At 40.4% G+C, this 24,924-nt stretch overlaps 3 protein-coding genes and 1 long non-coding RNA gene across 4 annotated transcripts; 3 read left to right on the top strand and 1 right to left on the bottom strand.

Annotated features, from left to right (window-relative positions):
- The first annotated feature begins 677 nt into the window (after positions 1-677).
- On the top strand, positions 678-23,767 carry LOC122667358. Its single transcript, XR_006333789.1, has 3 exons — positions 678-688; positions 3,665-3,668; positions 23,580-23,767. It is a non-coding gene; the product is annotated as an uncharacterized LOC122667358 (long non-coding RNA).
- Positions 4,779-15,385, top strand: LOC122667357 (cytochrome P450 89A2-like). Its single transcript, XM_043863618.1, has 2 exons — positions 4,779-4,796; positions 13,815-15,385. The coding sequence occupies exon 2, from the start codon at positions 13,831-13,833 to the stop codon at positions 15,370-15,372; it is 1,542 nt and encodes a 513-aa protein (XP_043719553.1). The 5' UTR covers positions 4,779-4,796; positions 13,815-13,830; the 3' UTR covers positions 15,373-15,385.
- LOC122667356 (cytochrome P450 89A2-like) lies at positions 4,807-6,370 on the top strand. Its single transcript, XM_043863617.1, has one exon. It carries the CDS (start codon positions 4,817-4,819, stop codon positions 6,356-6,358), a length of 1,542 nt encoding a protein of 513 aa, XP_043719552.1. The 5' UTR covers positions 4,807-4,816; the 3' UTR covers positions 6,359-6,370.
- LOC122667354 (probable receptor-like protein kinase At2g21480) lies at positions 19,600-22,338 on the bottom strand. The gene has a single exon (XM_043863615.1). The coding sequence runs from the start codon at positions 22,276-22,278 to the stop codon at positions 19,651-19,653; it is 2,628 nt and encodes an 875-aa protein (XP_043719550.1). The 5' UTR covers positions 22,279-22,338; the 3' UTR covers positions 19,600-19,650.
- Positions 23,768-24,924: the final 1,157 nt, after the last annotated feature.

Below are 24,924 nucleotides of genomic sequence, written 5' to 3'. Positions count from 1 at the left end.
TCATGTACAAAAAAATGTCAAACGTTAGAACATAACGTTCCTGTCTAACGGGAGGGACTATGGTGGTACTTAGTTTGAAAAGCAGGAGTGCATGTGAAATTAGTACAAGTTCAGGGGCAATTATAAGTTTGACCATTTTCAAGGGGCATTTGGAAATAATCCTTTTTTTTTTTTTTTTGGTAAAAACTTAAATAGTCCACGACTACCCAAGATCAAGCTACCCATAGGACTAATTTAAATCATATAGTCATCCTCAAACATATAGAAGTTAAAGTTACACTACCTTCAAGAACTTAGACCAATTATCGTCTTCCAAAGATTCAAACTTCTTTTGCTTTTATCTCAAAATATCACCCCAAAAAATCTCCAAAACCATACTTTATCCCAAAGATCTAGCCACTCCCAGAAACTCTAATCATCAATTTGATAAATTCAATATTAATGGAGGATGAGCAACGCAAGCTTAGTAACTAACTAATTACATACCATAGAATAACAAAAACATTTGTATATCACAAAATCATAAGGGGGAGATTTTCAACCAAAGTTGAAAGGTTCCATTCTAATGGAATATCCCAAACTTTTAGACTTCCATAGAAGGGACAATTTTAAAACCTGTTTTCATATATATATATATGGGAGAAAGTTATCTGTGGGGGAGTGTGCGCCCTGCACCCAGACACAGGGGGTGAAAGGATCGACCTGCCCCACATGAAAGGTAGTAATAACCGCCTTGTTGATGTCGCTGCACGCGTTCCCATTGGCCCGCACTTGCACAGGGGCCACACTCCCCCACAAAGAACTCTTACCACACACATACACACATGCATATATATAATTAGCACCTACTATAAAGGAACATCGATCTTCAACTTTATATGACACCCACCATAAAAGAGCTACAATCCCTCCATCAAGCACGCACTTGATAGCTCACAATGATACAATCAAATAGTATATGCAAATGTCCCCAATAGCCCAATGTATTGGCTGTGACATTTTGTCAAACACTTTGCCTACAATCTAATACCCTTACAATAGAGAAAATACAAATTGAAAAGTTACATGTGATGAGATGCTTCTCTTTGCTTTTATCCACTCACAGTCTTCACCTCAACACCCTTGGAGCTTCAAACACCGTTCTTAAATGAGTACGTAGAACTCTCCTTGTGTCTTCTTCACAAATCTTACATTTGTGCGATAACTCTTCTCCTCCTCTCTTCACAACCCTTGATCTTCTCTTGCAATGCTTAAAGAATACTTCACAAACTTGATGCTATAAAGATTCAATGTGAGGCTCAAAGTAAATCTTCTTGGGTGGTTCTCTTTGGAGACTCTCCTCTCTCCCTTCTCTAGAGTAGGTATACTTTCTCTTATTTTTGTATGATCCAATACTCAACTTAAAAAGCTAAGGATGATTTACAACATTTGGCCATGTGTAGTTGCATTCGACATGCAATGTAACTTGGTCGACGTTAAGCATGCGTCGATTGACAAGACCTTGGTGCCAACAATCCTTGTAAGTGTCGAATAGATGTTGATGACTATTGAGTTTGTTAGTCATGCATGTTGACACAAGATATACTCCAGTGATATTGAGCGTGTGTTGATCGACATTTGCTTAGTATTGACGAGCCTTCATTCAACGTTAAGCAAGGGTTATTTGATGTCAAATCTAGGTAAATTGTTGCACTCTCCAAAATGATATGTACTATTTCAAAAGAATGAAAAATGTATATTTCATACTTTAAGATATCAAATAATTTGTAACATTACTCTTTTTGCGCTTTTAGTATGAATTAATAAATATGTTTGTCACGAAGGCTCCTCTCTTTTATATCCAATGTCATATGACCATACTCTTGCTACACTAAGGATAAAAGTGTTATTTGACTTAGAGTATATGACAGAACAAAAGGTTAAGATTTTATAGGAAATGGATATTAACGTCATTTTGTAGCGTTTTTGCCCTTTTTGATTACCACAAAGTAAATAAATAAAATAAAATTCCATCGGTAGTCGTGACTATTCCGGCCATTTCGTACTATCGTCGTGACTATTCCGGCCATAGCACCGACTATTGGAGAAGCACCTTATTGCAAAGTAAATAAAACTCCCTATTCTGAGAAGCATAAGCTAGATGAAATTTGTTTTATTTTCTAACTCTATGGTTGAACAACGTCTAGGTTGCACCCATTACTCAAGTTTCTGTTTACAGATATTAAGCAATTTTGTTCAAACGACAATGCCCCACTCACCGTGGGCTGGTTGTGAAATTCCCTTTTTAATCCTTTAACTCAAGGAATCTTAGTTACTGTAGCCATTTGATACTTTTACTGTGTTAAATTACATCATTTATCTATAAGTAAAAGACTCAAACAATTATGTTAAACGGCATATAAAGTAGGGCTGTTAATGGATAACAGAAAATCCGAATTCGATCCGCATTCGTATCCGTTTAGGGGCATCCGTATTCGATTAGAGATATTCGGGAAAAAAATCCGAATACTCCGATAAAAATCCAAATCCGAATACTTAATTATAAAATATTAAGTAAATAACGATCTTGAGGGTTTTTGAAGATTCAATAGGTTCTAGAATATGAGGAAAAGAGAATTATGATCTAAAACTATGGATTGAGAGTGAATTGTATCCACTAGGGGGAGGAAGGTTTGGGTTACACAAGGCAGAGGTGTAAACGGATGGTCGAAAATCCGAATTCAATCCGCATCCGAATCCGTTTAGAGGTATCCGTATTCGACCAGAAAATATCCGAATCCGATTACATCTGATCTGTATCCGAGCCAAATCCGATCCGTTTACAGGCCTAATATACGGTCGGGATAAAGTTCTGTTTTGTAACCTTCTTGTTTACAAGTAGATGCACCCTTTTAGTATAACACACTTCTTTTTAATTAGTGGAAAATATTGTCATTTTACATGTGTACTAAAAAACTATGTGGTAATGAAAATTCTTAATAATGATTATAGGGAAATAATTGGGAATACAGGGAGGGTGTCCAACATGTGTCATCTTCTCTCCTCCCCTTTCAAAAAGACTCTCTTACTCTCGTGTGTCCAACCCTGTGATTGGTGTCAAAAACTGATAGCATATCAACATTTTTCTATGATTATATTAAAAACACTTTCAAAATTTTTTTTTTTTTAGGTAAGACTTTCAAATTATTTAAGGGGAAGGTTTTTGTGCACGATTGTGCATGTTTACATGCATACACAGAATCGTTGGATGGGAAATGAGGGTGCACGATACATCATTCTCATCTCATCCAATGGCTCTTTACATGGGATTTTACTCCTCTCAGGTTCCCTGCCCGATCAGGTTCGTAGGTTCCTCTCATAAGGAGCCAAAAATGATGACCTCACCCCCTGCCCGAACACACTGATCGGGTGGGGTGAGGTCGTCATTTCTACCTTCCCTATGAGAGGAACCTATGAACTTGATCGGTAAGGGTGTCAATTTGGGACCAGAATCGGGAACTGTCCCAATACCGTCCCGCTAAAACCCGGTACCGGACCGTCTCATTTACTGGTATTTGATTTTGATACCGAATGATAAATGGGACGGGACGGTTCTGGGACGGGATTCCCAACGGTACCAGTACCGAAATACCAATTAGGTACCGGATGGTACCGAAACTACTAGTACCGTTTAAAAAGAAAGAATATATAAGATCTTTTTTTTTAAAAAAAAAAGAAAAAAGAAAGGGTATAAGAATTACGACTCATTAAGTTTTCACTAATTGCCTTTTGAATATGAAGAGGAACAACAGGTCAACAGTCATAGCTTGAAGTCTCTCCTCACAGAACCTACTGCAGTGCTACTCCCTCCTCCCTCCTCCCTCCTCCCTCCTCCCTCGACCAACTACATCTACCAAGTTCTTCCTTTTTGCATTTCATACTTCGTACCATACTACCATGTGACGTGTGTGATAAATAGAGTTTTGTTTGGAAAAATCAAAGAGGAAACACAACGGGATTCTTCCATTTTGTAGGATTTCTCTAGATTTAAAAAAATGAGAAGCTTATTACATATGATCTTAGGGTGTTTGAAGAAGTAAAACTATGATTTCATAATTTAAGTTGTTTTATAAAAGTAGTAGACAACTTAAATTTCATGATAGTGAAAAAATTCCACAACACTAATAAACCCGCCTTGTTAGAAACAATTAAACTTCTTCTCCCTTTTTCTACAGTGCCTAGAACCGTTTAAGAATCGGTACCGTTCTGTACCGCTAATAATCGGGATTGGGATCTAGGTTTGGTCCCGTTAACTAAATGTGACGGTATTGAGATTGACACTTTTAGTACCGATACCGGTACCATCCCGTCCCAAATATCGGAAACCGTCCCAATTGACACCTTTATTGATCGGGCAGGGAACCTGAGAGGAGAAAAATTCCTTTACGTGTACGTGAACTCTACATAGCCGTGCACAGAACCTTTGATCTTATTTTAAATAGGGACGGTGTCAAAATTGTAGGAGATAAAAAATCTTTGCTAAACTTTTAAAAATAATAAAAACAATAAGAAAATTTTTAAATATTTTAAATATGGGGGATTATCTTATGAACACCATTAGCTGTCAAATAATTTATAATCTTACTCGTTTATTCTTTCGATATGATATACGTTTTTTACAATAAAACTAGCCTAGTGTTATTTCATCTGCACTCGATTAACAAATATCCAAACTCAATACCGTGGAAAATTGCTAGAGGCTTCCACCCTCTGCCGCACCTTAAAACGCCACTACAGCCACTTCTTCTGATTACTCCAGATTCCAAGATCCCCATTAATGGAGTTCTGGCTTTTTTTCCTTATCCTCTCGATCTGCCTATGTGCAGTCCTCAAACTATTAGTCGATCTCGTTTCTCAAAACAAATCCAACCAAACAAATCTCTCTCTTCCACCAGGGCCTCTCAAAGTACCCTTAATCGGTAGTTTCCTCTGGCTTCAGGGTGGATTCTCACAAATTGAGCAAATCCTCTCCAACCTCCGCCACAAGTATGGCCCCATCATCACCCTCCACATCGGCTCACAACCATCGATCTTCATCACGAACCACTCCCTTGCACATCAAGCCCTCATTGAGAACGGTGCCTCCTTTGCCGACCGCCCACCCACCATGTCCGTCCTTCGCCTCACCAACAGCAACCAACACAACATCAACACCGCCTCCTATGGCCCTCTGTGGCGGCTCCTCCGTCGGAATCTCACCTCCGAGATCCTCCACCCTTCTCGGGTTAAATCCTTCGGTCACGCTCGCAAATGGGTCTTGGAGATGTTAACTGAACGGTTGAATCATCATGTTCAATCTGGGGAGCCCGTGCGAGTGATGGATCATTTCCAGTACACCATGTTTTGCTTGCTGGTCCTTATGTGCTTGGGAGAAAAGCTCGATGAGAAAGTCATCAGAGAGATCGAGGAAGCCCAGAGGAACCTTCTTGTCAATGCGGGAAGATTTAGAGTCTTTGCTTTCTTTGGAAATTTGGGGAAATTAGTTTTCAGAAAACGCTGGCACCAATTGCTTGAGATACGCCGCAGACAAGAATCTGTTCTCATTCCTTTAATAAGAGCCAGGAGAGAAAGAAAGGAGAAGAAACAAGAGAACCCAGATGATGAATTTGTAGTCTCTTACGTCGATACACTATTTGATCTTCAAATCCCGGACGAAAGAGGACGAAAGCTCTCAGAGGAAGAAATGGTGACTCTCTGCTCGGAGTTTCTGAACGCCGGCACCGACACGACATCTACAGCGTTGCAGTGGATCATGGCAAACCTGGTGAAGCACCAAGAAATCCAAGAAAAGCTCCATTCTGAAATCGAGGGAGTTGTTAGTTCAGGAGAAGAGAGGATCAAAGAAGAGGATTTGCAGAAGATCACATATCTGAAGGCAGTAGTGTTGGAAGGGTTGAGGCGACACCCACCAGGCCATTTTCTGCTTCCACATGCTGTGACGGAAGATATCGTGTTGGACGGACATGTTATACCAAAGAAAGCTACGGTGAATTTTGTGGTTTCTGAGATGGGGTGGGACCCAAATGTTTGGAAAAATCCAATGGAATTCAACCCGGAGAGATTCTTGAGCAATGAAGGAGAAATATTCGATATAACAGGGACTAGGGAGATTAAGATGATGCCCTTTGGTGCAGGGAGGAGGATTTGCCCTGGACTTGCTTTAGCTTTACATCACTTGGAGTATTTTGTGGCCAATTTAGTCAGGGATTTCAAATGGACGGCTATGGATGGTGAAGATGTCGACTTGTCAGAGAAGCAAGAGTTCACAGTGGTGATGAAGAAACCATTGTGGGCCCACATATCTCCAAGGGTAAAATAAGAGTTCATAGTCGTGATCTATGTGTCTATTTTTCTTTTCCCCTTCTTTTTTGAAATGACTTCCTTACCCTTTAAAGGGAAAGGGGAGATAGACACATAGGGTGTGAGTATAGAATGTATTGCTAGCATATCAAACCTTTTCCCTTCTTGTAATTCTGTAACATTTCTAGATGAGTGATTTTTATTTTTCGTCTCCTACCAAAAGACAAAGTTTTTAGGGCAAACTTCACGGACACCCCCTATAACTATTCAAAATGATAAGAATACCCTAAATTTTGTCAAAATGGCAACCTTCCCCCTGACGTTAAGCAAGGTTACCCCAAAATTAAAATGTCGATTTTACCCTCTTAATAATTTAAATAAAAATTACTAAGATTCCATCATCTTCCCAAATCAAACTTCCTCATCACCTCCACTGTCTCTCCGACCGCCACTGATTTCACACAGAAGCCCATAAGCAGGAAAGTACGACACGGTGAGCAGTAGCACCGTCGGCAACGCTCTCTGCGACCGGAGAGAATAAATTCCGATCACAATAAACTCTCATTTCATTTCTTCCCCTCTTCTCAACCGCCATAGCAAATCAACAAGCTTGCGCACATTGAACTGGTCCTGAAGCATTCTCGCCCGCTCATCACACATGCTCGCAATGGCCTCTTTCCTCCTCCTAGTCACCAGAGAGCTCATGTACCAGAAGGTCCAGAATGACACCAGGATCCAACCAATCACCCAGGCAATCAAAAGGTTCTTCCACCATCTTCTGGGAAATTTCTTCGACCAAATATACTAGTAGTACTGGTGGAGCTTCCAAACGCTCGCAGGGATCTTCTCCCACAATTTGAGCCATATCTTAGCTCTATAACCGAGAAAACCAATCTTCTACTCCATAAAACCAAAGTTGATGAACCAGTTCATGGGGATCTCAGAAAGAATGCAACAGCATAGCGTAAAAAACGGATGTGTTGCCTTCAAATCTAACCCAAGAGCATTGAGATAGCTCATCCACGATAGGAACCAAAACAAGTTTACCATAAACGGTAAAAAGAGAAGTGGGTTTTCCACTACTTCTTAATTTCACTTGGGGGAGGAGTTGGGAGAAAACTGAAAGCATCCAACATCAACTCTGGACTAAACTATCAATATCTATTTAAAGGGGAAAGAAAAAACTCAAATTGGATAAAGAGATGGAAAATTTAAGTACCAAACACTACTTTCTCTGACAAAGAAACTGAAAAAAAGGCAGTCTTACAAGTCCATGAACAAGTAACAAACTTGTAATTCGAGGCCCCTAAAACCCAAGATTAAGGGAAAGAAGAAAGACCCACTAGCCAAAGAATCGAGGACTGTCCCAGAAACCAATTTCTAGAAATACAGACCTAAACACTTACACTTTCCCAGAGTAAGCAGCAAACCAAAGAAATCGGCGATGTACATGTCCCATCAAGGAGCTGCTTGATAGTGCCGGTAAAGGAAATTCTGCACAATTTGTCAGTTATCAGGTTAGGAAACCTACTGGAAAAGCTAAAGGCCAAATATAAAGTTACTGCTCCATTGCCGACAATATCGAAAGCAGGTGAACCTGTTACATCCTCCGCCAGGGGCCGCTGGTTATCCACCTTATCCACCTCCGCCTCCGCCGCAAGGAGCGTATCTACCGCCAACGGGATATCCTCAGCTGGTGGCAAGGTATGGGTATCCACCCCAAGGGGCGTACCCATACCCTCCACCTCCACCAGGTTATCAGCCATGGTTTTGGGCTTGGGACGACGACGCTGCTCTTGTTTCTTACGCCACCCGGTGAAAATGATGAACAGAGAGAATAAGATTTAGGGTTTTACCCTTAAGGGTATTATGGGGAGTTCACCCTGTTGAAAGGGTAATTTTGCCATTATAAAAATATTAACAGCAACTTAACTGCAAAAGACTAACGGACTGGATTTAGTTGAAATATAATCATAAAATAAGGGTAGTCTTTGATATTTTTTTTCAAAATTTAGGATGTTCTTGTCATTTCGAATAGTTATAGGAGGTGTCTGTGAAATTTGCCCAAATTTTATTTTTTTGGTTAAAAGGAGCTTATATTAGTATATATATTACGAGCTTACAACCTGTAATAAGTCATACCCGAAGCATCATTCCTAATATGAGTGGAAAGTGCTTCAAGAAGACCAGAAATACTAAAATCAACCTCTTCTACATGGTGTACAATACCTGCTAAGAAATCTACACAACCAGTAATCTCTCTAACATGGTGATTAAAGCTACAACTGCGAAAACTATCACGTAAACTCCGAATCTCCTCAAGTAACCATAGGAATTCCCAATGTGGTTGGAACGTTCCCACAATCATTTGCACTGCCACCATAGAGTCCAAACGCACCTGCACCTGCTGTATTTGCATGGCTCTAGCCTTCAATAAACCAGCCCTTATAGCACAAAGCTCCATGTGTATAACATCACGATTTTGTAACCCTCCAGCCAATGCGAAAACAGGCCTACCTCTTGGATCCCTTCCAATCACACCATAGCCACCCATCCCATGTTTGACAGAGCCATCACAGTTAATTGCAATCCAACCACCGGGGGGGGGGGAAGGCCAAACATAAGCAAGCAGAGTGGGGTTAGAGAAAGAGACAACCATACCCCATCGACTGAAAAAACCTCTGTTGCTACTGCTGTCCATCACACCACCATCAACCTCAGAGAAACGCAGCCTTGTGTCCATGACAATTTGGTGCAATACCGAATCTGAGGTTGAAGACACTTGTTGATGAACTCTAGTATTTCGCTCCAGCCAAATACGATAAACCGTCGCCACAAAGGAAAACTTTCTAACACTTGAAACAAGAGTGTTCCCCCCAAAGTGCAATGTCAACCACTGGATCTCCTCCTTCCATGTAGCCAAAGGATCCCTCTCAAAACCGTTTAGCCTCGGAACCTTCCTCCAGATTGCAGCCGAGAAGTCACAATGAAAGAAGAGATGGTCAATGGTCTCCGCCTCCTTCTGACACAGAACACAAGTGGAATCAACAACAAGACCCCAATGAAGAAGCTTGCTTCGTGTCGATAAGGAGTCCATTACAGCCAGCCATGTTATAAAGGAGAACCTGGGTTGGGAGTGTGAGAACCACACCAAACTACACCATTCAACCCTATCACCACGTTTCCGAATCACATTCCAGGCATACTTTAGCGAAAACTTATCATTAGGTGATGGCGCCCAAACAGCAAAGTCACCTCCAAGTCCTCTGTGAATCCTTACCTGGCTGATCTCAACGGTCCTTTCTTGCAAGGCAGTATCAAGATAAGGACTAGCCCATTGATCATCTTCAGTCCTTATAAAACTGACCATGTCAAAAGTACTTCGCCCAACGGCCTCAGCAAGTAACAAACCCGGTTTATAAATAGGTCCCTTTAGAAGCCAAGGGTTAGTCCATAATAAAGTTCTCTCCCCATTAGTTATCAAATATCGAACACAACTTACAGCCACATCCCTTGTCTTCAAGATCTCACGAAAAGTTCCAAAGCACTGCATAGGAATGGATAGGGACCATATAGAGTGCCTTTTGAGCCATCTTTCTTTAACAAATTTAACCCAACATGTACCCTCATCTGAAGCAATGGACCAAACATACTATAACGTCTATTAACTATGGCCTATGGGGAATCTTCCGCAAAAGTGGAGAGAAATAACAGTAGCACTCATCCCTACTAAAGCTTATAATAATCAACTTTTCAAAGACCAGTGCCTATTCCGAATTGGCTGGAATTGAACAGAATCAATAAGAATCAGTGGGATCGGTAATGTTGGAGTTCGATTCGAATTCGAATTGACCAGTTCCATGGATCTGATTCCAATTCTTGAAACAGTAATTATAAGTTTTCTTTATTCTAGTTTCCAGTTTACAATGAGGGTCCACATATCTCCAATGATGCTTGTGCGTGCTCATCCATTGGCTAGCGTGCATGTGCAAGTTCTAGAGGCGTAGAGCCGCAGATAGCGATCTCTTGCACTAATAATATATTCTTCACTTAAGCATACCAAAAGTATTTTTCATTATATAATCTATTAAGCCTATTAGTAATCAAACGATTATTGTTTGTAGCCCATAACCCATTATCATAATTGATTATTCATAAATAAGTCATAAATATAACTATAAACTATGCCAAAGAGAGCCTTAGTCTTTGATTTTCTTACATTTTCTACTTTTGATGAATCACATTATCTTAACTTATAAAATTATAAAAATAAAAAACTTACTCAGAAACACGGACACAAAGATATATTGCAAACATTTTATTATCGTCATATTGCTAAACGAATCAATTAATTTTTGGCCGGACTCGAATTTTTCTAAACAGATATGAACCAAGGTTCTAAAACTCGGATTTTGATTAGGTATCGATCAGTCAAAAACTGAGTTCGTCTCGGTTTCGATCATATCTCGGTCGAAACCTCGGACTTTCTCCAGGTTAACTCGAACCTTGGTTTCGAGGCCCAGAAGTTATTTTTTGGCCTTGATACTTGTTGTGTTGCCTATTTTTTACATTTTAAACCCAATCCATGCATTAGTTTCATATAGAGAACACTAAAAATATTACTCGTGGTTTTGATCCAAATTTGATACTGTATATTGTTCTTGGACATGGTATCGAATATGGTTTGACCGGAACATAACTCCTTCAATATAAATGAGATTTAAGCAAACTTGGATTTGTTAGAAAGCTTTGTTTTGATAGATTTTCAACAAGTCTAAGATTGCTTAAATCTGATTTATATTGAAGGAGTTATGTACATGTCAAACTTAATTTGGTGTGCGCAAATGTTGTCAAAATCGCTCTGAATGAAAATACTTTTTTGGACATCAAAACAAATGAATATTTTATCACACTTTTGATTTTTAGTAATGTTTTACCATATTAAGATTTATGGAATTTTTAGATTTGAGAAAAACCCCAATATTAGAAAGTTGAAAATTGCATCTACTATTGAAAATCCAGTTCTTATTTTTGAACTGGGGGTATTTGCTTATTTATAAATAATATCTTAAGTAAATAAAATACAAATATAAAAATATTTATTTAAATGACATTAGACATAATTAAGTGTCTGTCTTAGTTTCTGGCATAAATACTTGTCTGTCCTAGTTTCGAGTCAAGTTTTTCCTAATTTTGATGGGCATATGTATCGATATCGTCGAAATATGGTCGAAACCAATTGAATTAATCGAAACCATCAAAATCCAGTCGAATCTAAGAATTTTATAAAATCTCCCTTCACTTATCTCAAAAACTTGCAAAATCAAGTTAACTCAATGGTTTCGACAGATTTGGATCGAATTTTTCTTCCAAGATATGAACACAGTACAAATACGAAATTTTCGAATATCCTTCACACCCTTGTCCAGACCCCCCAATGAATCTTTTCTTTTTATTCTTTTCATTGCGACCTTTTTTTTTTCCTTTCTAACCATCTCGAAGGTGCACTCCGATTCCCTTGTCTTAACCGTTAAGATAATCACTAGTGACTTGACGTCGATTCTCTTTCTCTGACAAGGACATCTTTTTTTTTTTTTTTTTGTAGAAGACAAGGACAGCATATGTGTGACGTTTGCGCTTGGGTCAGGAGAAAAATAGCGTCTAAAGTTAAAACTTTAAAGTAGAGGAGGTTTAAATGATTTTCAAAAAAAAGAGGAGGTATAATTAATAAGGGAGAGAATGATCATGAGTCATGACCCTCGATTCTCAGTTTCTCACCGCCTACGGCTACGGCGAAGAGAAACTCTGCATCCCAACCAAGAAAAAAGGGTTTTTTTATAAATGCCCCCAGAAACTTCCCATTTATCCAAATGCCTTCTACAACTTTTTTAATTATAAACTCCCCCCTATTTTCAACAAATTATAGCATTTTGATCCAGTCCGTTAATTTAAGACGTTAAACGTTAGTTTTAAAAAATGTAATGACCAAAATGCCCTTGTGACATAAACCAACAAAAATTAAAGAGTAAAGTAACCAAATTGCCCTCATCTTCCCCAAATGATTTAGGGTTTGAAACTGAAAATAAAACCCTAAACCATTTGGGGAAGATGAACCCTATAATCACCCATCAATTCAATCGCATCTCTCTTTGAATTTTCAATTTGCAGAAGAACTTACCAATGTTTGGAATTTCATCAGAAAAGAAATTAGTGGATAAGTTCCTAAGATGTATAGCATTGCATAAGAACACCATAAAAAAATTTTAAAAAAAATAGAATAAGAACACAATAAAGAACTGTCGGTCTTACAAATACTATTTCCAGTAATTTTCATGTTGGTATGAAAGTTTAACCGTCTAAGATTTTCGATAGAGGAAGGTTTTGATCCCCTCCGAGAATTGCTAGACAGATCCCTGCATATCATCATCTAATTTATTAAAACTGTCTCAGGACAAAAGCATTTTAAAGATATGCTTGGTAATTGGGCTTAAGGAAAATTCAGGTAGGCCCATAGCTAAAGATGACCATTGGAGTAACAAACGAATCCCCGTGATCAACTCCTACTTGTTTCTTCATCAGTTATCTTTTTAGCGAAAACCTTTCTGGTAATGTAAATCTACAGCTAATTCTTCTCAATTCCCTTTAAAAAGGGGGTTTAAAGAAAGAAAGAAAGAAAGAAAGAAAGAAAGCTAAAGTCGGTTCTTTTCGCTACAAACCCCCTCCCCCAAGTACTTCTGTGTTTTCAGTGTTCTTGTACATTTTTGTCTTCTTTCTCCCTTTCTCTGTTTTTGTGCTTCGCGTGTCTTTGATGACAATGGCAGAATTCGAGAAGTAGTTGAAAGAGAGAGTGAAGGACCTCAAGTCTTTCTTTAAGAAGAGCGTGAATATCATTGAAAGCTCTTGCAAGAAAGGCTGGTACAAGGTGAAGCATATCAAAGGTTGATCTTTTATGATCTCATGGATTATCCTTTTCGAAAAACCCTAGATTTCTTTTAGGTCTCAATGTAAATCTCTATTTTAGTTCTTTCGTGTTTTGGATTGATGGGTGATTATAGGGTTGAAAATCAAACCTTAAACCATTTGAGGAAGATGAAGGCAATTTGGTCATTTTATTTTTTAATTTTTGTTGGTTCTTGTCACAAGGGTATTTTAGTCATTATATTTTTTAAAACTAACGCCCAACATCCCAAATTAACGAACTGTACCAAAATGCTACAATTTATTGAAAATAAGGGGGAGTTTACAATTAGAGAAGTTGTAAAGAGATATTTGAACAAATGGGCATCTTCGATGGGGCATTTGTAAAAACCCAAGAAAAAAATATCCTAATTCTTTTTCTTTTCCTGATAATCAAATATTCAAAGTCAATACCGTGGAAAACAAAAAAAATTGCTAGAGGCCCTTCCGCCCTCACCTTAAAAAGCCATTTCGCCCTTACCACTACGGCCACTTCGATCTTTTGATTACTCGTAAAGTCCAAAATCCCCGATAATGGATATCTGGTTTGTCATCGTCCTCTCGATCTGCCTCTGTGCAGCCCTCAAACTATTAGTCGATCTCGTTTCTCACAACAAATCCAACCAAACAAATCCCTCTCTTCCACCAGGCCCTTTCAAAGTACCCTTAATCGGCAGTTTCCTCTGGTTTCAGGGTGGATTCTCACAAATTGAGCAAATCCTCTCCAACCTCCGCCACAAGTATGGCCCCATCATCACCCTCCACATCGGCTCACGACCATCGATCTTCATCACCAACCACTCCCTTGCCCATCAAGCCCTCATTGAGAACGGTGCCATCTTTGCCGACCGCCCACCCACCATGTCCATCCTTCGCCTCATAAACAGCAGCCAACACAACATCAATTCCGCTCGCTATGGCCCTCTTTGGCGACTCCTCCGCCGGAATCTCACCTCCGAAATCCTCCACCCTTCTCGGGTTAAATCCTTCGGTTACGCTCGCAAATGGGTCTTGGAGATGTTAACTGAAAGATTGAAACATCATGTTGAATCTGGGGAGCCCGTGCAAGTGATGGATCATTTCCAGTACACCATGTTTTGCTTGCTGGTCCTCATGTGCTTGGGAGAAAAGCTCGATGAGAAGGTCATCAGAGAGATCGAAGAATCGCAGAGGACCCTTCTTGTCAATGGGGGAAGATTTAGAGTCTTTGCGTTCTTTGGAAATTTGGGGAAAATAGTCTTCAGAAAACGCTGGCTCCAATTGCTTGAGATGCGCCGCAGACAAGAATCTGTTCTCATTCCTTTAATAAGAGCCCGCAGAGAAAGAAAGGAGAAGAAACAAGAGAACTCAGATGATGAATTTGTAGTCTCTTACGTCGATACACTATTTGATCTTCAAATCCCAGAAGAAGGAGGAAGAAAGCTATCCGAGGAAGAAATGGTGACTCTCTGCTCGGAGTTTCTAAACGCCGGCACCGATACGACGTCTACAGCGTTGCAGTGGATCATGGCAAACCTGGTGAAACACCAAGAAATCCAAGAGAAGCTCCATTCTGAAATCGAAGGAGTTGTTAGTTCAGGAGAAGAGAGGATCAAAGATGCGGATTTGCAGAAGATCCCATATCTGAAGGCAGTCGTTTTGGAAGGGTTGAGGCGACACCCACCGGGCCATTTTGTGCTGCCACATGCTGTGACGGAAGATATCGTGTTGGACGGACATGTTATACCAAAGAAAGCTACGGTGAATTTTGTGGTTTCTGAGATGGGGTGGGACCCAAATGTTTGGGAAAATCCAATGGAATTCAAGCCAGAGAGATTCTTGAGGAGCAATGAAGGAGAAGTATTCGATATAACAGGGAGCAGGGAGATTAAGATGATGCCCTTTGGTGCAGGGAGGAGGATTTGCCCTGGACTTGCTTTAGCTTTACATCACTTGGAGTATTTTGTGGCCAATTTAGTCAGGGATTTCAAATGGACGGCTGTGGATGGTGATGATGTTGACTTGTCAGAGAAGCAAGAGTTCACAGTCGTGATGAAGAACCCATTGCGGCCCCACTTATCTCCGAGGGTTAAATAAGAGATCATAATCATGATCTATATGTCTATTTTTTTTTTTAACCTTTCTCTTGAATTGACTTTCTTATCCTTCAAAGGTAAAAAGCGAGATGGTTAAGTGTACCCAAACTTTTCCTACCTTTTAATTATGTAACATTTCAACCTTCGTATAGCTTGCTCACTTGATGTCTTTTGGCTCATCACGAGAGTGGTGAGTTGAATTCCTTCTAGATTTTTTTTTTTTTTTTGTAAAATAAAAATGAATTAATATTAGCAGAATTTCTTCTAGGTTACTGGTTTTTATTTTTAGTGGTTCGTCTGTCGTCCGTTCATATTATTATGTCTATAAATGATCTTTGGGGTGCTGTTCTTTGTGACGCAGCGTAGACAACATTGAGGCACATGGGTTGGACACAATGATCACCCTAACCCCTTGAGTGGTAGACCTATGTGTCTGGGCGTAGCCTATGCTGCGGCACAGAGAACATTCTCCCATTATCTACATGGCCTATGGGAAATCTTTCTTGGCACATTATCTTTGTTACTTTTCAAACGTAGAAAATTCAAAATAGAAAGAGTAAAAGTGGAGAGAAATACCAGCAGCACTTGTCCCTACTAAAGGTTATTATATAAGCAACTTTTCAAAGATCAGCCAGTGCCTATTCCGATCAAAATTGGCCGGCATCAACCTGAATAGCCGGAATTGATCAGAATCAACAGGAATCAGTGGGAATGATAATGTCGGATTTTGATTCGAATTTGAATTGACCAATTCCATTGATCTGATTCTAATTCTTGAAACGCGAATTAGAAGTTTTCTTTATTTTAGTTTCCAGCCTACAATGGGGGAGAGGGATTTGGGGGTGTGGTCTAGCAAGAAAGGCTAAGAAGGTAGATCAGGTTTTGTTTTGGTCTTCGGGTAAAAAGGATATTAATATGGAGCAGCTTGTTTTTATTTTCATAAAAAAAAGGGTTATTTCCAAATGCTTCCCTGAACATGGTTAAACTTACACTAATCCCTCCCGTTAGTCAAAGACGTTATGGTATAACAGATCCTAGTTTTTGAACATTGTTGGACCATTCTACCCTTTGATAAGGTAAAATGATAAAAATGCCCTTACCTGGAAAAAAAATAATCCAACCCATCTTCCCCAAACCTCTGCAATTTTTCTCTTTTTTTCCAAACCCTAAACGATTTTTAGAGGAAGAACTCGTTCGATCAAGCACTATTCAACTTAAGATTTCAGTTGAACAATCCTTTGTTCCTTATTTCATGAAGATCTACTGGTATTTACCCAAAAGATTAGGCACCGACAGAGAACCAGCAACCTGAAACTGCACTTGACGGTAATTTGCAAAATCAATGGGGAACCCTGGTTCTTCCTCTAAAAATCGAAGGAGTCATTGATAAGGTCTAATTGTCTAAAGGCCAAAGCATCAGCATTAGATGGTTATGAGCAAATTCAGAATTTGACCTTTGTTTTGGCTGTAATAATAGGTCACATAAATAAGAAGGTTAATTAGAGCGTTTCAAAACAGAGGGAGTTGGAGAGATTCATCTTCTCAAATTGAAGTGAAAGAAAGTGAAAGACTGAAAGGGATGGCCAAAAAAGAACGAAAAACAAAGGGAAAAATTCAGTTAACAGTGCAATAAATGAGATTTAAAACAGAGGGTGTTTCTTTCTTTTCTGCTATCAGAATTCAGAGATCAAAGTATTGTTCCTTCTAGGTGCAAGGCTTGGATTTAAAATTTTTTTTTTTTCCTTTTCTTCCCTTTTCTTGGTACTGAATGTAATCCCAAGTGAGGCAATTTTATGAACTTGGGAAAAAGCTACGGCTATTTGTCGATTCAACTATTAAAATCGCTGCATAAACCCTAGATTCAAACCCAGAAAGCCTATTGTTCTTCCTTAAGGTTCATCTTTTCATCTGTCTTCTGTCGTCTCAATAGGTGAGTTTGAACTCCGCAAGGCTTCTCTCGACGGAGTTTAGTCTCCATTATGGATGTGCATTCAGTCCCTTCTCTTGATTCATCTCATAAAACTCAAGCCAGCGACTGCAGAAATGAAATTGTCAATGAAATGGTTAAAGGTGATCACGTTTCATCCCCGAGCGAAGAAGAAATGGAATGCAAAGAAGCTGTTGATCGAAGGAGTTCATCCTCCTCTACAAGTTTAGGGTTTGCAAAAAAAGGGAAAAATTGCAGAGGTTTGGGGAAGATGGGTTGGATTTTTTTTGTTTCCAGGAAAGGGTATTTTTGGCATTTTACTTATCAAAGGGTAGAATGATCCAACAATGTTCAAAAACTGGGATCCGTTATAACATAACGTCTTTGACTAACGGGAGGGATTATATTGGTACTTAGTTTAGAAAGTAAAGATGCACATGGAATTAGTGAAAGTTCAGAGGGACAACTATAAGTTTCGCCACTTTCATGGGGCATTTGGAAATAACCCAAAAAAAATAAAAAATGGGAGGGGTTCATTAGTTCATATGGGTTCTCTTGTGTTGCCCGCAACCAAGTCCCGTGCAGCTTACGTCCAAAGACAACCCACCTGAAAAATCCCTTATGAATGCCCATGCATGCTCCTACTGTAAGGGTGTCAATTTTGGGTTGGAATTGAGAATCGGATCGGAGCCGACATGTTAGGAACTGGAATTCGATCCACCCAATAATTTATTGGTCTGATTCTAAATCTACCAATAAGTTATTGGTCTAGTTCTGGATGTACCAATTAAGTTATTGGTCTTCCAATGGTTCCACACCCGATTGACTAATTAGGAAATGTCGTAATCAGAACAAATTCACATCCTGACCCTATATATTATATAATTATTAATACTTATTTAATGTCAAACCCTTTATTTTTTTTTATGTCTTTCATTTTGATTGGTACCATTTGTCAAATATGGTATTTACTAAAGAGTTGACTATTAATTTAAAAGTCCATTTGAGAATGCTAACATAAGAATATATCTCAAAAAATTCCTAACTTATGATAGTGGTGGTGTTTCTAGTTATTAATTTAATACAAAACAAGAGGTCATATGTACAAATTCGGTGATTTGAAAAAAAAAAAAATTGATAGTGGATTGTATATCTCATGTAAATGAAATTAATATCCTATGCAATATTATTGAATATATGTAACATGTTACATGTGTTAGTGAATTTTTTTTATTTTTGTTTTTTGGGTTTTCTTGTGTTGCCCGCAACATTGGGTAGGGTGGGGTAGAGCATATGAAAGAAGGAAATACTACAATGCTTGGTCTCATGTAGCTTGCAGAGACATCGCCCGTCTAAAATGAACACCCCACCCCCTTTCAAAATAAAAAAGTGGTTTGATCCACTCCCCACGTAGGATACACCATAGATGTGGTGTAGGACCCACCTCAAGCACACGTGATCCACTCCACGCCCTCGTGGATGCTGCAGATGGGGTGGGGACTGTCCTCACTTGGGGAGTGGATTCAAAGTCAATAAATTAAAACTCCCCTTGATTGATGTTCCTGTGCGTGTTCCTATTGACCCCGCATTGGTATAGGGGCCACACAACCTGACAACGATCCCATACCCAAGTGAAAACAATTGGGAGGGGGCTTCATCTGGGTTCTCTTGTGTTGCCTTTGCAATAGACATGGGCTTTGACACACTTTTTCATTTATATTAATACACATTTTAGACGCAACTAAAACGGATGACAAAAGTTATGGTAAATTTTAAGCATATTGTCTAAAACATGCTTAAATTAAGGTGAATATCTATTATTGTTTCAAATATCATGAAATATCTATTGACCACGTAGATAGATGATATGTTTATTACAATCACTGGATAGAGAGGACAAAGTCTATGCACGTGTACCAATATTTCAAACATTATTATACATTCTCCCAACTCTGAATGGAAATGGACAATTTAAGTGGGAAAAAAAAAAAAAAAAAAAACATAAGAATATAATACTTAGATTTGTCTTGTGATTTTTGGAAACTAAACCTTCTATTAAATTGTTTGTGTTATGTAATACTCGTTACTACTCTTGATTTTATAAATAAATAACATTCCCTAATACATTATAAAGAAGAGAAGAAAAAAAAAAAAAATAAGAACAATATCTTATCCATATTCCATAATCCATGTTTCCCCACCCATACATGATACATACAAAAAGAAAACGACATAATATACAAAATAGAGCATAAATGACCCACCATGATTAGGTGTCACACTATATAATGAATGTATGAATGATTGATGAGTGTGTATCTGTATCCATTAATACATAAATAAATTAGGGAATTAACGACCGTTGATCTCCGTTAGTTGCTTAGCAAACATTGCAGTTCCTGAATCCTCACTAATGGCATGTACCTGTGCAGCTGGTTCGTCGTCGTCGTCGTCTCCTCCGGTACTCCGATGATCTGCATTTGCTTTTACATCTGCAGTAGTTGGGATTGGTGGGATAACCGCCCTAGGGGACGGAGCAGCGGCTGTTGCAGCTTCCGCCGCAGCTCTGTTTTCCTCATCCTTCTTCGCTTGGGAAGAAGCTTCCTGCAATTGTAATGCATACTCCAGATTCCAAAGCACATCTCCCATGGATGGCCTGTCCACACCATAATCCGCCAAGCACTTCTCTGCAGCCTCAGCAAACTTCTTCATCGACTCTGGGTTGATCACCCCAACTAGATGAGGGTCAATCACCTTGTCCAACAACCCCTTCCTCTTCCATTGCATCGCCCACTCTGCCAGGTTCACTTGTTCCCTAGGGAGTGCTGGGTTAATGGCAGGCCTCGCGCACAGCACTTCGAACAGTACAACCCCAAATGAGTACACATCAGACTTGTCTGTGAGCTGTTGTCTCCTGAAGTATTCTGGGTCCAGGTAGCCGAAACTACCCTTTACAGCTGTGCTCACATGAGTCTGCTCCATGGTGGGTGCATTTTTCGATAGCCCAAAGTCTGCCATTTTGGCGATTAGGTTTTCATCCAATAAGATGTTAGTGGTCTTCACATCTCTGTGTATGATCCCTTGCGCCGCTCCTGTGTGCAGGTAGTGTAGCCCTCTCGCAGCTCCTATACTTATCTCTAACCTTTGTTTCCAGGACAGCGGCGGCAAGTTCTTCCCGTACAGGTGGTCTCTCAATGGTCCGTTGGACATGTACTCGTACACCAGTATCATCTCCGAGTTCTCATCGCAGTAGCCGATCAGGGACACTAGATGCCTATGCCGCAATTTCGACAGCATTTGGATCTCCGTCTGGAATTCTGTGATCCCTTGTTCTGATTGAGGGTTCCCTCGCTTCACAGCCACCTGGGTCCCGTCATCTAACACCCCTATGTAGACATTGCCGAATCCTCCCACACCGATCACTGCGTTCTGATCGAAGTTCTTCGTCGCTTCTTGAAGCTCCGCGAAGGAGAAGTAGCGACCCAATCCCAAAGTGGAGGAGTAGAAGTTGCCATACCCACTTTTTTGGGATCCACCAGAGTTCTTGCTACCGGTCATGAAGCTGGAGTGGCCGGCATGGAGTGGTAGCAGCCATGATGAGAAGCTGTTCCTCCTCTCCCAGTCTTGGGGTCTCTTGTACCACTTGATTACCATAGCGCCCAACCCCACGAACGCTCCGAACATCATGGCAAACCCGACCGCTGCAACTGTCCCCTTCGTCCCTGCGGAGGAAGACTTGGATCCGTCCACCCCGAACTCCCCGTCCAAGCTCCCTACAGAGTTGCTCATCTTTAGGACCTCCAATCCATTGAGGATGGCATTCACGGAGCCGGTTTCCTGGTTGATTGGGCCAATTTGGATCATCAGCTTATCCGACAGCACAGAGGCGTTGGCGACGATGTCCTTATAGTATGGAACAGCCAGGTCGCCGGTGATGGAGGACAAGTCTAGGGCGGAGATTGCCATCTTGCCGTTGATGTAGACGTTGAAGTAAAGGTCATTGAGGGCCTTGCTGACAATGTCGCAGAAATGGAGGCGGAGAACGTAGCCAAAGGCTGGATCGATGTCAAATCTCCAAGTGACGTTAAAGTTTGGATTGGTAACGCGGGCATCGGCCATCTCTATGGCGGTGGCATAAACCAAATTAGGTGCGATCAAGGGGGAGACGCCTTCGGGGTAGGTGATGATGCTGGGAGCGACAGAAACGGTCTTGGCAAGGCCCCTAGCCATGAGGTAGCGGAGGTCAGGCTCCCAGGTGCGGCCGAGCGTATCGTTATTGGGAGTGATGGTGGCGCCACCCATGTTGAGGCGGTACAAGGTCTGGTACGAATGGGTGGAGAGGCCGGTGAATTCGCCAATGGGGACAATGGAGGAGCCTACGTCGGAGATAAGGCTGTCGGGTGCGGAAACAACTTCGATGGCATTGATGAAAGCAGCAGAGTTACGTAATGGGGAAAACCTGAGGGTGACACGCTCAGTGGTGACGTTGAGGAGGTACTCCTTCATAATCCATGTGGTTTTGTTGGTGATACTAAAGCTGTGGAGGAGGACAACATCATCGGTTTCCACGGAGAAAACCGAGTGGGTAAGGTCGAATTCAGAGTTTTCCATGGGGAAGAAATGGAGACGGATCCAATGCCAACCAGGGCGAACCATGCGGAAGACATAGGTGGATTCCTCCACGAAGATCCTTGCCGTTAAATAAATAGGAGAAGGCACGTCTGCGGAAGGGACGGCTACCTGAATATCGCTCTTGGTGGAAAGGTAAGAAGTAGATTGCTTGTCTGACTTGAAGGTTTTACCGTTGTGAAGGTTGGAGGTGGAAGAAGAACCACAATCGATCAGGTAATTGTCACTTGGGGTGAAGGTGGTGTCGGCGGCAGAATTGACTATGACAACTATGGAATTCATAGAGAGAAAGAACAAGGAAATGTAGAAGACAACAACTGGGTTGAGGAGCTGCTGAGCTATTGCCGCCATTGATGTTGAAATTGATGACAGACGACAAAGACGGGGTAGATGATAAAGAAGTAATAGAAGAAGAAGAAGAAGAAGGTGACCGTAACGATGACGACGGCTATAGAAGATGATGGTGATGACGACGGTGACGTTGAGTTCTCCTCCTCATTATTTCCGGTGTCAAAGGGTCCGGCCCCCCACTCCTCCGCCCTTGTATGGGAGTGGGGCAATAAGGGATTAAGGAGGAGAAGGGAAGTGGGTGGAATAGTAACAGAGAGGAAAATGAAAAAAATGGCTAAAATGGATTCCCTGAGAACAAATACGGTCCTTCTTCGTCTCCCAAATCCCAACAACTAACAAATCCTTTGCCAAAAAAAACCATGTACAACCCCGATTTTTTGTTTTTTTTTCTTGGTTTTGATGGTTGAGAGAAAGAAGAGGGACATGCGGTTCTAAGAAGTCCACATGAGTATGGTCCTCATTGTATAACAGATTTGAAAGGCAGAAAAACTTTCTCCAACAAAAAAATGGAAGGAAGGTAAAATCTGGCAAACTCCATCTTGAGGAATCAGTCAAGAGCTGGAACAGATGACACGTCTTCTTATCTCAATTGGATGGCTGAGATCAAACAAAAATTTTAAATGTGATTTGGGTTTTTCAGGAAAAATAGAAAGAATTGCAGCACAGCTACCACAGGCACAGGAGAGGAAGGGGTTCCAGTGATCATGGTCACACAGCTCCCGCGACTGGCCAAGGAAATTCAGCTACTTCAGAACCCGACTAACCACTTCCCTCTTCTCTGCTCTTCTCCCCCTGCTTTTGATTCCACGATTTTCCTCAGACAAGTTCATTTCTCTTCCTCTGAGATATATTGCATTCTTATGTTTTTTTTGATGAGAGTATAATCACACAAACCACACACCAATCCCAAAAGGTTAACCGAGCATTCTTATTATCTCTGACATTGATGACAACAACAGAAATCAGTATCTTACCCATCTTCTGTATATATGTGTATCTTTTTGTATGTAATAAAAATTTCAATTTTTATTTTTCTACTTATGAAGGGAAGACTAAAAAAGCCTTCTAATTTGATTTGCTTGAACCTTCCCTGTGAGCAAACCATACGTTTGCCTGTAAAGGATTTGGATGATAAGGTAACATACGAACCTACGATCCTGACCGGACAGGAAACCTGAGAGGAGCAAAATTCAATAAGGACCATTAACTTGGGCAGCTTCTCTAACATTGGCATTGGGTCTTGATTTTATTTGGTCTCAGACAAGTTGATCTCAGTGAGGTTACCCGATGGTACCCCCAAGTCCAGCTTTAATTAAGATCTGAAACAATGGAAGATCACAGGGAATGCAGTATGCCTTGGCTATCCCAATAGAACTGATTTTCACAGCCTGAATTAAGTTGAGATCTAGCAAGTCTCGCATCCACACCAAAGCTGCTAGCTGCTTCTTCCTCCCCGCCACCAGAAATTCCAGAATCGCTTCTCTTCTGCTGCCATGAATCAAAACCACCCTGTTCAGCCCATGACAAAGTCAACCTCCTTACGGGGATTTTGGTATTCAAGAACGTACTGTTTCACATATAAAGGTAGGACTTCATGATCAATAGAGGATGACAAGTTAAACCAGGGGAGTTGCTCTTGACTGAGATGTGTATCTGTGCGGTGGAGCACACATGACCACTCCACAGTGTTTACATTCATGGAAGACAACAGATTTGCCAATTCTATAATTAAATAGGGAATTAATCCTCCACATTTTGGTTTGCGTCTCCAAGCATTGCGGGCCGTCGGATGGTGCATTACACACCATATCGCTCTACAGAGGACCCAAATCTCTCATTGATACTCAAAATGCGGCAACATGATTCTTCCAAATCATTCCATTATCCAAAGGTGCTTGGTAGTATATACTTTTTTTCTAATAAAAAAAATAGTTTTTGCTTTTTCTTTCTTTTTAAAGCTTGTTCTTTTCTTCTTTCTTTTTGTTTTTGGTTTTTTTTTTGTTTGTGTTTGGTACTTTGGTTGAAGCTTGTTCGTTTCTTTCTTACAATAGCTTTTGTTCTCATGAAGAAAACGATTAAAGGGAAAATAAATCCAATGGTAAAAAATAATTTTTATTCTTTGCAATGTGGATGATTTTGAAAGCTGGATAGATGGTTTGGATTAGTCTTTATTTTTTGGTAAAGGGGCATGGTTTGGATTTTGGATTAGTCACTTGTTAAATTTCAGATCTTAACTCAGATAAAATACATTATTAAAAAAAAAAAATGCGATCAAATACCCTTATGTATATAGGTATGCATCTCCAAATATATTCATGCAGCCCTATGGTATTTTGATCGCTATTCTGCACTCTCATAGTCATGGATTTTCAAAGTTCCCTTATATCATATGAAAAACTTAAGAGGACTAAAGCTTGACACATGAACAAGGATGCTTGGAGAGATTTGGATCGTCTACGGTGTAGCTGCCTGTCCTGCCTGTGCTGCGTAGACACAGGGCTGCACACAAAGACCGCCTTATCCCTGCCCGAGCGCCTCGCTCGAATGGGGTAAGGCATCATTGCACGCTGCTCTATATCTACGCAGCACAGTCAAGACAAACAGTTGCACCGTAGACGATCTGCATCCTGCTCGGAGGCTTGCTAC

This window comes from Telopea speciosissima, chromosome 7, assembly GCF_018873765.1.
Source record: "Telopea speciosissima isolate NSW1024214 ecotype Mountain lineage chromosome 7, Tspe_v1, whole genome shotgun sequence".
Classification (NCBI taxonomy): Eukaryota; Viridiplantae; Streptophyta; class Magnoliopsida; order Proteales; family Proteaceae; genus Telopea; species Telopea speciosissima.
Note: the sequence above shows the minus strand (reverse complement) of the source record. Positions and strands in the feature narration are given on the sequence as shown.